The sequence below is a fragment of the Plutella xylostella genome, chromosome 22 (assembly GCF_932276165.1).
Source record: "Plutella xylostella chromosome 22, ilPluXylo3.1, whole genome shotgun sequence".
NCBI classification, from domain to species: Eukaryota; Metazoa; Arthropoda; class Insecta; order Lepidoptera; family Plutellidae; genus Plutella; species Plutella xylostella.
Window position 1 is genome coordinate 4,336,020 of NC_064002.1, and position 13,674 is coordinate 4,349,693.

General features: G+C 36.2%; 1 protein-coding gene across 4 annotated transcripts in view; it reads left to right on the forward strand.

The window, feature by feature from the left end:
- LOC105394091 (polypyrimidine tract-binding protein 1) overlaps positions 1-13,674 on the forward strand; it is a 331,428-nt gene that overhangs the window by 111,800 nt on the left and 205,954 nt on the right. For all 4 annotated transcript variants that reach the window (XM_038105572.2, XM_038105575.2, XM_038105578.2 and 1 more), the window contains one exon: positions 10,061-10,165. In XM_038105572.2, coding sequence (XP_037961500.2) covers positions 10,061-10,165 — 105 coding nt within the window. Of the gene's footprint in view, positions 1-10,060; positions 10,166-13,674 lie in introns of those variants that run through there.

Sequence of the window (13,674 nt, forward strand, 5' to 3'; positions counted from 1 at the left end):
TGTTCAAGATTGTATAGCTGGTTGAATGTAGGCTAGATATAAAATTATGAGTTTTTAAAGTTGAAGGTAATTATTAGATATAACTAAGTCAGATACATACCTACCTACGTTCTTGAAGGTGATTTCATGTTTTTTTTAATCCATTGTTTTTTTTATAATATATAATATAATATGTGGGGACATCTCACACACGGCCATCCGACCCCAAGCTAGGCAGAACCTGTGTTATGGGTGTCGGACAGCTGATATATCTACACAAATACATAGATAGATAAATACTAAATATAAATATCAACACCCAAGACCCGAGTACAAATATCTGTCTTTAAACAAATATCTGCCCCAGCCGGGAATCGAACCCGGGACCTTCGGCATAGCAGTCAGGGCCACTAACCACTACGCCATTCGACCGTCAAAAACTTTTTATATTCTTTATTTGTACACAAAAACAGAACACTAACTATAACTAATTTTAAAGTTACATTGGAATTCATACAATGAAAAGTTCATACATAAAAACATACAATTATATACCAATCAAACGCATAACACACTATTTTTTGCTTATCCGTAATACTACTAAAACTGTATAGAGTATACGAAGCTGTTGCCATACACCTATTCCGTTTTCCAGCTGCAGAAAGCTTATACAACTAATCTATCAAAGTAACAGGGAACAAAAGCAGGCGAGCATACTATTTTATAGCAAAAATGGCTAATGTAGTCTTTACAGGCGATGTTTCCCACACAATAAGAATGCAAATCTTTCCAAACCAGCCGTTTTGTAACGTATAACCATAGATCGATCACTCAGCTACAAAATAATGAAAAACTATAGAAAAGTACTTTGTGTTGAAGGAATCTTTTGTGTGGGTATGTGTTGGTTAACGCTGTTTATGGAAAAAAACTGAAAAAAGCCGTGAATATTTTACTTTGGAACGGTAAACCGCACCCTTCTAATACACTTCCCAATAAATGAAAAAAATTGGCTCTAAAATGAGCAAGGAAATTGTTTTCCCTACAACAGGCCTGATACATCGACGCAAAATGAAAAGTTCTCCCATCCACCGACTGACACTTCGATTGGCGTTAACATCTTCGTATAAAAAATATTTGCTCGACATCAACCGAGCTAACTTTACCTTAAGCTTCCGCGAGCATACCTGCCCAATCGCTCACGTTCGGTGAAAACTTTTAAAGTCGATTTTTCAACGCTCTACACACTCTGCAGGATTAGTTGTTTTGAAGTTACCACGTACACAGCTATTGGTTAGCAATCCATCATCCATTGATGTGTGAACAGAACAAAAGAGAGTGTGGATAACATGTTCAAATTGAGATAGCGACGTATCTACGAAGCTTCGCTTGTCCGTATGGAGTTGGTAGGTTGTTAAAAATAGCAAATTCAAAAAACGAAATAGTCTAATTTGAAATTATTTATAATCAGAGTTTTAATTATTTTTGTGAGGCTTGGTCACACTGGTCAAACAAATCATAAATACGTAATTTATCTCTTTTTAAATTTTTTGACGAAAGAAAGACAATTGAATATTAAATTATTAATTCAAACCTACTACATTTTATTATTTATTATTTTTGTGATTCATGTTTTGCTTCTACTTTCCTCATAATTTGCTATGAAAAACACAGTGTTTATTTCGGGTGGAGCCCTTATTTACTTACTTCATAGTGACATATGAATTCCACCACATCATATATTATACGCTAAACGATTATGTGGTCTTAATTCATCTTAACCGGTTTTCGACGGCAGCGCCAAACGCCGCATAGATCGACGCCTGTATTAATTTCTTGGCACTGTCCAAGTAATTGCTTCCACCGACATGCCGTCCTTGTATAGCGAGCTGAGAATGCGTCTGTAATTAATCGCAGACGCTGTTGGAAATCAGTTAATGGCGCGTTTTGCTGCTCCTCCACTATGTAATAACAACGTTCCTCGGACACTATTGTGTCTTAGTATCGGCATCTCTAGATTAAAACGCATACTGATTGAGATATTCAGAAATGTCTATACTGTGCTGCAAGCTTGTGCTGAGAGAGTTCTGGGGTAATCGAGCGACTGTTGGATGTTTTCAAGCTGCCCGAAGGCCTCTGAGTCTCTGACTAGGCTTTACGACTGCCGAAACACTTACCGGAACCCACGTCTGAACTGATGTTTGAATCACGGAGGCGCCCAGAAAACAACCACTTGAAATCGGTGACCCATCCAATAGATAACCGTGCCATATGATGCTTAATGATCAGTTATGATCACTGAAGCTAGCGCTACAAACGCTTACGCATGAACTAACTCTCAGCAGTGCTTGCTACTGACTAGTGAAATCCAGTACTATTTTTCATAAATTAACAGACTCTATCCCCTCGGGAAAAATAAAACTTAAGGCGGAATACATTTTGTTTATGTAACACTTATTCCCTTCGGCCGCCGCTGCAAACTTGACCGCCTAATAAAACAAAGACATTGTTGCAATAGAACCGTTGCATGGCTCTCTGCGGGCGTTTGCTAAACTATGAGGTACTGCGAACGACGCTCAAATTCATACATTGTCACTGTCTGATCACGCCCCAGGGCCACTAATTTACGTCCTAATAAGAATTTTACCACCTATAAGCAGTAAAAGTTTACGGTGAACACTAAAACCGGCTCTAGATAAATGAATTGAAGCTATGAATACTCCGTTCAATGTTATTCATTGGGATTTTTAGGGTAACAGTTAAGATGAAGAATGCACAACTTTTGAAACTTTTGTAGTTATTTTTATTATAATGTATGTTTTACTTCTTCCTATTATCTTCGTAGATACATAAATTACATGACAACTTAACTAGGATACAAAGTCAAAGTCAAATATTTTTATTCACCAATATAAAATTTTCTGATGAACGTCAATTTTTACAAACTACTCTCCGTTCGGATAAGGGTGGCTCTTCCTGTCTTAGGAGAAGAACGGAGAACAAGAAACTCCTGAGCCATCTTTTCAAAAAAAGACTTAAAACTAGTTGGTATACAATATTTATAAGCTTAATAATTATTATTATAATATGAGCAGAGCTAACTACTTAACACATGGACAAAGACTTACAAACAGGGTAGAGTGTGCTTACTAAATAAAATATACCTTGTTTAATTTAATTAATACCTATGTGTATTGCATACAAAAACAGCAGCATTCAAACAAACAAGCCCAAATATCTAGTTTACAGTCTTACCTGCCGGCTAAATGTTAGAGCGGCAAACTCGATAGGTCTCAGAGTTCGTCATAAGCCGCGGTAGATGCTACGTCTTAGTCTAAACAGAGTAAAACTGGAACAGTAATATTACTCTAGGCATTCGGCTGCTAAAGGTATTCGTCCACCTTTCGGCATCCAACGAAACGGCAGCATTACATGGTTTAATGTTGTTACCACAAGTAGCTAGTTTATGCTTGTTGTAACATTCTTACACGAGTGTAAGAAAGCTGCATGGTCCTAAGTGTTACGCTTATTGAATTAGCTTAGTATTTAATATAATTGCAGTGGAAATTTCACTTATAAATCAGCGATCAGTATAGTCAGGAGGTATAGTATAGTCGTCTGGAATTGTAAATTGCAAATTTACCGTAAATTATTATGCATTTAATATCATGTTTTTCTGTTATTCTTATTTATCGTTGCGACTTTGTACGAACATAGGTTACTTCTCAAACTGTACTAGAGTCTTAGTTCGCCTAGCTTAGTAGATCAAGTTTAGTTAAGCTAAAATTAGTTGTGTACGTCTGAAGGTAAACGATGGAGTTCCGTAGCACTTGAACTTAGGAACGTAGATTTGAGATGGATGTTTAGCCTAATGGAGCATAGGTTTTGTGTGTTGAGCTGAGGCATTTCAGCTTCTGGAAACCAATACGGGCAATTTTCGCTGCCAATTTCAACTGTTTCGCCGGTGTTTCCGGTGAAATTAATCACAATTGCATAACTTCCTATTATGTTAAAGTAACTAGGTATATCACCGGAAAATGTAAGGCTATTACGGTGATAGTTAGGTATATTATTATTATTTTATATTATTTTGCTGTTTTAAAACGGATATAAGGTGGAAATTTCAAAATTTCCTCAACATAATCAATTTGATTACAATCCCATTTCCATCAAATGAAATTATGCGCCTCCAATGAATATAATATAAGTAATGAAATCAGACCGCAAATGCCGTCAGATAATTTTATTGTCAAATTGAAAATAAACTTTTTTCCCGGCAAACCGTTATTAGTTCTAACTTCTAAGAAATATACAAAAAGACAAAAGAAAGTGAAATTAAGAAAATGTCACATACACAGCGCGACCAAATTGAAAACAAAGCTATTGAAGATTTTGGGGACGACCGCAATCCAAGTTGCTAAATTAATTTATGACAACGATAACAAGAAAACTGGGGAAAGAATAAAGAAAGATTTAAAAGTACAACTTTCTGCCTCAGGAGTATAAAGGTAACAACTTCCTATAAAAAGGATCGACTTCAATTGATTGCCTTTACAAGAATACAACTCGTATGATGGTCCTGTTTTTTAAGGACTTAAAAATTGGTTATAAGTACATACAGGTTTAAGTTTGGAAAAATCGGAACAATAATACGAGACAGAAATCGTATGTGTACGTCCATAATAAAGCACCATTGTTCACCCAGGGTTCTAGCTGAAAACCAGCGCTATGGGGTACCATAGCACCAAGCTGAGCTAGAACCCGTTTCTGCACCGGGAAGCAACACCCTTGCTCATTTCTCTTTACTTTAAGCTTTTTATTATTTGTTTTATTTATTTTTGTGTTGTTTCTGTGTGTATGTGAAATAAATGTATTTTCTTTCTTTCTTTCTTTTGTTTTACTGTTACTGTCAGTTTAACACCATAGAATGTGACGAAAAGCGGAATTTGAGTGTGCAATGAAGCTCTGTGATTAGCTGAATTGTCATTAAGTACTATTATTGTGTATTGAGTACAGCCGATGGTTATTACGTATGCTTTGTTTATAAGAATCGCAAAGTCAGTGAGTCCATAATCATGGTGGCTTTTAAATACGGTTAAAGATTTCACTGTGTTCGTCCATATAATGTAGGTATGTGCCATAACTAACTTTTGTATCGAAATGCGACCAAGCCCTTAACTTTAAACTACCATATGGCTAATAAATTACAGCTTCAGTTTTCAAGTATTTTAAAACCCAAACTAGTGCAAAGTTGGTGTTGTTAGACCATAAATTCCACACAAGAGGTTTAAAGTTGCAACAAACACGACTGGATCAAATAAAACGTTCAAAATGCTCTTACCACTTAATAGAGGAAACATATTGAAACGACAGCATGAAGTTTCAGGGCTTTGTTGACTGACTCAAAATGTGGTAACTGATAGTATATTTGTTAGATACGACGTAAGAACGTAAGTGCAACTGTTTTCTTTACTCATAAATTCCAAAGTTCTCATTTGGACATCGAGACGGCTGGGATTTGAACCCTGCCGTGAGAAGCGGGAGCGGACCAGACGGAGAAACAACCGATGTGATACCGATAACATGAACCTATCTTCTAAATTTAAATACAGCTACATTCTGACTAGGCTTTTGAAACAACAACGAACTAAGTCTGTATAAGAGTGAGCGCTGCACGATAAAATACTTAACACAAATTAATGCCAAGCTCAGCTGCATGTTCGTATCAAAATATTTAAGCTGTTACCTGAGCATGTTAATAAATCCAAACGCGCGGCTTACCTTCCAAACTTTCATAAGCAGACGATCATCTCGCTTCACTCCACACTACTCGCTACGGCGGGAGCATTTTTGACGAACCCGCCTTAAGCAGACTCAAAACTTATTTTAATACAAAATATATCTAGAAGAGGTAATATTACATTAAATAAGACTGGTACATTACATAAAAATAAAGTGGTACTTTAGAGTTCAGACAGTTAGGTACATAGTAGTGGCTGGACAAGTCGTTTATAAGAGTATTCTTGAATATTTACATTAAAGTCAGCGCACCTGAAAAAATATCCTATCTATTTTGTAAAAAAAAAAACACGCACTCACGCCTTGTACTAATGTACTCCCTTGCCGGGTAGGCAGAGGTGCATTGCTGCACCCACTTTTCGCCAGAGTGTTATGTTAGTCCCAATGTAATAGGGGGCGGGCCTATTGCCAGATTACGGGCACATCCAAGACCCGAGAACAAATATCTATGTTTAAACAAATATCTGCCCCAGCCGGGAATCGAACCCGGGACCATCGGCTCAGTAGTCAGGGTCACTAACCACTACGCCATTCGGTCGTCGTCTATTTTGTAACTATACAATTATTACAATCATTATCATATAAGGGTGCCTAACAAGAAATTTTTATTAATTTTGATTTGAAGAAACACATTGCGTATGTACTACGAGTATATATATTATATTTCAGTGGCTACACTTCCATACGTTTACATATATGTACTCTCTGTAGTTATTCTATGTTGTAAGATTGAGAATTACGATTCGCCGTCACCCGTCGACTGCAGCGTTCCACAACATTACTCCTAAATAGAATAACTTATAGTGTTCTGTGGGGTGGCGGCGGCCCGACCTGAGGTTACTCTATCTTGCGAAAAATGAACTTTCCGAGCGCCTGCTGCTCTAATCACGGCTCTATCCTTAGCTGAATGGGTCAGTGGTTAGGGACCCTCACTGATATGCCGATGGTCCCGGGTTCGATTCGCGCCCTGTGCAGATATTTGTTAAAAGACAGAATATTTGTGTTTGGGTCTAGCTAGGGTGTTGAAATGTATCTATGTATCTGTGTAGATAATAATATAAAATTATCAGTTGTCCGATACCCATATTACGTGACAGGCAGATGCCTGGTTTTGGGGTCGGATGGCTGTGTATCTCACACATGGACAGCTGACATATATTTGCGCCCCACATATTGTTATACTTACCTAATTATTACTATCTCGTCGCATCATATGGTGTACCGATTACATGACAGCTCTCTTTTGTTTTTTTGTGCTAGTAGCTAGAGTAACCATCCCTGGTTTAAGTTGTTACAATTTTACAAGGCTTTCTAAATGGATAGAGTTTTACACACGGTATTTAATATTATGATAGTTATATAATATGAAAATGTAACATCATCTCTGAAATAGCTATTTATAGATTCTACTAATATAATAAACACAAAAGTTTGTAGACTAAGGGTGACTTGCACGAGACATTTAAACGTATTTAAATATTGTGATGCATTTATTTTCTATAAATATAATACTCTTATAACTTCTCGTATATTTGAGTTTGCAAACTTTCCCCCCCTAATAATCACGCAATTAATTTAATAATAAAAGTCCCATCGCTTTTCAATACCTCCTTTTCCTTGTCGTTTTAGAACGAAAAAAAAAAGATTTTTTGCAAAGATGTTTTAATTAAATGAATAGTTAATTAATTAATCTCAAAGGTATTTGGCCTTCGGAGGGTTCGGTGAAATTATTGGATTTTTTGAAGTTCAAATATTACTGGGAGGGTATCGCCCGTGAGGACCGCTTTAAAATTGCCTGATAAAACTGATTCGGTCTTTCAAAAATAAATTATGAACGGTCGCTCAAGAATTTATCGGTTTGGGAAATTGTTACTGAATTTTTTATGCCATACATTTTGCGCAATCGCCGTTCTGTACCTGCTACTGAGAGAAAAATAATACGAACGTGATCATTATTCGTATTATATTATATTCAATCGGTTGGTATCTTCATGCGGTACCGAACAAATAACATTATTATATTAATATACCCGTAGCCACCTTATACATAAAAAACCTGCGTTGCTTATCTCTGGTGTCAAGAAACACAACTACTTCCTCAATTTAATTAGCCTAGCCAAATTCGCAAAACACTACCCAATGACGAGGATAAGAAGATAGAGATCCGCAATTTAATTAGACGCTCGCTAAAAATGCTGTAGCCCACCTCGCGCCGCGGTCGCTTACACCGGCGCCGCAGCGGCATAGTTCCGTAACTCCATTAATTACATTAATGAATGATAACACAACTTCCGAGACCCAACCTCTGAATAGTTGAGGAGCGTGGTTTCTGCCATGAGATATGACGTCAGCACGCACCGCCCGCCCCCGGTGCTATCCGCGCAACGGTTTTCACAATTTTCACAATTTCGCTCAGCAAAAACTTTTGTTTATAAATGCTCTGCGCTTATTGACTGTCATGAGCAGAATTGCTTTTAATGCTATCTTGTTTTTAATAAAAGTAACTGCTTTGCAAAGGTAAATTAATTCCTAACTTCATTTACGTAACAAACCTTACCTAGAATTAATTATGCCATTTTTATAAAAAAAGCATTAATTAATACTTGAGAGATTAAGTAAGATTTCATATATAAATCGTATTAAAAGCTTTTATGTACTGAATGCATATATTAAGTTTATGGAACCGTTCGCGTACAACTTGAGTAAGTATACTGTCTCTTGGTCTGCTCTGTTCTGACTAAGGCGTCTTAGGACTTATACGGAACTTTGCAAGACATGATTACACTAAGTAATATTCCTTTACCAACATTGTTGGAAAGAGAAACTCTAGCTTGCAGTCATCCCATTCGAAAACGAACTCTACGTATAATGCAATTAGAATTCCCGACCAAGCAAAGGTAGAAATGTTTTGTGTTGTTCATTCGCTGCCTTGGAGCCGTCCATCCCTGTCTGTTTACAAAATTGAGAGAAATCCGGGAATTCTCTATTTGCTTAAACTAAACTGCTTTCAAAATGTCAAAGGAATAAAACGTTCCGCATAAAAGAAAACTTAAGAACCACTCAAAGTTGCTTTTGTTATATAATAAACTGAGACCTCAGCGCAAAGCCTTGTCTCCAGAGAATTAAATATATTTTTAATTGCAAAATGATTGTGCTAAGACAGTGATTTACTTAAACCTCAAGGGAGTGCTCGGTTTAAGGATCTGAATATTAATACTTAATTATATTTTAAATAATGCTTTTAGCTGATTTAGTTACTACAAACTCACGTGGTAACCATAAATAATCTAAAGACAATGCAAGGCCAATGTATAAGTATATGACAATAAAAAAAGTATCACCGCTAATCCTTATACAGTTCAACAATCACAGTATTAGAGCGAAGTGTTAAATAAACAATTCGGCTCAAACGCACAGCTGTCCGGTTGATCGCAATGTATATTAGTCACGCGGCGCGCGGCCGGGCCACGGGCCACGGGCCACGGGCCACACTAATACAGTGATCTGCTGGAACGCCGAATGCCGGCCTCCATATATTATTCATAAAGTTTTCAACGAACGTTCCGGTCCACACGGAATATTAGAGAGGCGCATATCCAACGATTTTAGGCGGGCTTTTCGGTTTCATCGCTAACTAAATTGTTTTCGACATTTCCGATCGAATGTTTACCGTGTACAGGCTCGATGGCGGGCAGAATGACATATTGATCTCCGTTTATTAGAGTTGCTCATTCCGTTTGTTTGGGGTGTATGACGGCAGGTTGTTGCTATGAACTTTTTGAATCCTTTTGTAACGAGCGTTTGAAGCGTAGAATGGTATCTGCCGATTGCAGTGAGGGTTTTTTTTGTTTGTTACATTGTTGCTCTCGTCCAGAAATGAAATGATTTTGAGTTGTAACGTAGTTGTAGTCATGGGTTTTATTAAGTTTGCTTCGCTAATTTGAGTTAAAGTTATAGAGCGTTTATTATAATTCCATATTATGCCCTATAACCTACATATTTATTTATATTTGTATCTTTATCAGTACTTTGTGTCAGTACTTATTATTATTATTATTATTTAATCCTTTATTGCACATGTTTTTTATAGTATCAGATAGCCATTTAAGAAAGATATTATACTATGTGTTGTTTGTCGGGTTCGAAAAACAAAACATTGTATATTAAGAACAATCATAAAGTACGTTCATATGTTGTGTCGGTATAAACAAGATAAATCTCTTATACTAGCTTATCTACCTGAGAATAAATAAATTTTAAATACCTATAATGTTTTTGTCGTCAGGTTGGCGCAACTATGATGTCCTGTCCTCTACCTCTGCCGCTGCTTCCAGCCCTGCACCCTCAGCCAGCTCTAGCGTCAGACTTCCCTATACACATTGGAATAAAGGTGATTATTGCTTGATTTTTATTCATAGAGTACAGTTCACTCCATGTGATTCACCAGTCAAATCTGAAAATTTTATGTAAAGAATTAGAAAAACTTAGGATAGGTATTTATTGATTAGTTACACTAAACACTGATATCTTCTTCTCTAAGTGCTGCGCTCTTTTAGGTATAGGTAGTTATTGCCATCGCGGTCTGATACAAGCCCTTCATTCATATATTATCTTGGTAGGTAAGACGCAACTTTTACATGGCTCTCTACACGGAGAAGTAGGTAGTACTTTTAATAAATACCTTAAAATAAATGCATAACAAATCAACCCAAGAAAATGTTATTGTTATATTTTTATTTTGTTAAGCCTTAGCTTCGGGCCTTTTATCAAATTATCATGTTTCATTTCGACGACCGGATCAGACGTTGATGTGTGGTTAAGCCACACATGAGGGAAAAATAAAAAAGCTCGATTTTATTTTATTTTTCCTTCTTTTTCATCGCTTTATTTGAAACATAATTATATACACACATCCACATTCGCCCCTTTACTTTAGACCTGTTGTGTGTATATGAATTCAGTTATGAATGTCCTCCTGATGAATTTTGACCATTGGGGCAATGGAGTGCGCAGGAGTGGATTATATTATTGTCAAAAAGTTTGCGCACTGCGTAGTACACAAGAGCACTATCAGTTCCATCATTCTCATAACTCAATAGGATGGATACAGACACGACTGAAGGCTAGAGGCGGGATCTGCTTTAATTATTATCAAGCCGTATCTCAAAAGACCCAATCAATTCAAATTCAAACACTTCATGAATATGTTGATAAAAATATTTCGAATATTCACTGAAGTAAATGTTTGTTTACATTAAATAAAAAGTTTTCAAAGTATCTTATACAAATATTTTTAACAACTTTGGATGAGTTTTGCGTAACTTAAATTGGGAATATATCGAGGCTAAATAATAAAGTCAAGAGTCAATACAGAGAGTTTACTTTCAAAATTGTTAGGGCATGTCTCCTTTTAAAGTATGCCTAACATATTCCATAACCTATATTCAAAAGATATAGTCGCGAGCCGATTTGAAAATGAAATGAAAATGAAAAAAGTATTTATTTAACCAACTTAACAATCTGACACCTTAAAAGTAATAATAATGTTTTATTGGTTACATGGCTTCCATAGTAGGTGTGAACCTGTGTTATGGACGCCAGTTTCCTCTTAGCAGGTTTATATAAATCTAGGCGTCTTACACGTATAACAAAATAAAGTTAAATGGTAAATAGGTACAATAAGAAAATATAAGTTATATAACGAAAAACTACTGGATTTGCAGAATGACAATGGAGAATTTTTAAAGTTTGGGATGAGACTCAGTTAAGTATAATTAATAGTAGTAGGTTTAAAAAAAACTGGGAAAAAAGATTATGTACATGTCAAAATAAGTGATTCTGTTTCAATGTAGTTTAAAGTCAGAAGATGATCCAAAAGAGCCTTTTTACATTTTGTGTAGGTCATGGAATAGAACTTAACTACTGCATTTAGCTTATTGTAGAGAAAAGGAGCCAGGAAATAATGCTGTTTCTGAATGTAACTCGTTCGAGTTGGGGGGACATTACAAATTTTGTAGTTACGACGAGCAGAAACAAATAATGTTTTATCATATGGGACAATAAGATGGTGATTTACTATAGTATGGTAAATAAATTTTTTTCGGACTGTGAGGACTTTACATGTTGAATACAAAATTTTGTTGGATACCTAAATGGTTTGGAAGTCATTACTTTTAGTACTGATGTCTGTGCTCGTTCTAGTTGGATAATGAACGTTTTACAACGATTTGGAATGAGTACAAAGGGTACACATCAATACTACATTCAATCCACACTACATGTGCATTTTACAGGGTATAAATTATGTATTAATCAACTGGAATAAAAGGTAATATTATTTAAATATATACGACAACAACCTTGTAGGTATGGTTTCAAAGATAAGACCGCCAAATATGGCTTCGATTTCAGTTGTGTCAATATTAACAAATCAACTTTTACCGAATTCCCTTGTGAGTGGAGCAGGTTTAGCACAAGTACTTATTGGTTCTTACTGCTGACTTTAATTAGTTTCAGAGTTGACTCGTTCCTACTGATAAATGAGTCTTTACCGACGCTCCGATGTAACAACAGAATATCAAGAAGTGCTATGGAAATAATCATATTTTTTTTTTTAGATTCAATTAATAAAGTTTTTGTACTAGGACGAAAACAGTATTACTGGGTTTCTACAGTGGAAAGATTTTTTCCGAATATCAAAAGCAATTGTTCAGAATGACTATCTGAGTCACCCACTTTCGGCTTAGTATACTAATTTAAAATCATTGAGGCAGGTAATATGATTATTATTATTAATATGATCACTGCCAATAAAATGAAAAGCCCTATAAAATAACAAAATATTTATTTCATATTCACTCACGAAAGTCCTAACTTTACTAACACTTCTACAATAATCATTGTCCTTAGATTTTGATAGCGCAGGTAAGTATCTCTGTTTGATCAACCGATTTAAACTTTTAGACGTTTTGAATTATTTAAAATTGAAATGTTTTGATTAGTTTCCAACGCTTGCTGTTGAATTCTTAACGATCCTGACATTGTGAAATGAATTAAAGTTTGCATGACGGGTTGTTCGTTTTCCTTTACACTTAAGAAATATAATAAATGCTACTTATATTTTTATTACAAGTATTACGTATAGATTAGGTATTTGACAGCAACGGGAGAGGCCTACGTCCAGCAGTGGACTGCTATAAGCTGATGATGATGATGACGATTTGACACCAACCCTAAGTTCAACTATGTGGATGTAATTGTTACGATTTATTGAACTGTATATACCGAAATGAGATCTAAATACGATGTGATTTAAATTTTATAGTGAATTGACAGCCGGCATCGTTGAGTACAATATGATTTTTTAACGACTATGCTGATGCTATGCATCATATTGAGCATTCAGTAACAAACAGCATATTTAAACATTCCAAAATTTAAAATATCGCGTATGAATTAAACTCGCAATAAAAAAAAACCGTTACAGCAATTCCAACCAAACAACCCGCAAGACAACTAGCACACAAGTTACGTGTCAACCTAAAGGAGTCTACACACCAAACCCGCCGACCCGCCGACACAGCCCGGCGGCTTGGTGTCGGCGACTTTGTTTCAAGAATCATGTCGGCGACTCGTACCCGCGCGTGCAAGTACTAAAAAAGTTGTACTGATTTCTTGCCGCCGACACTCACCGACACAGCCCCATGACACATGTTGGCGGGTTGGCGGGTTTGGGTCGCCGACACCAAGCCGCCGGGCTGTGTCGGCGGGTTTGGTGTGTAGACTCCTTAACACGCCATGTTGATTCAATTCTCAGCCCTCACAGGCCATATTTCAGTAGACACGGCCGAGATTTCAATTCATACATAATATTTGAATAAATAAATATGCATGAAAGCA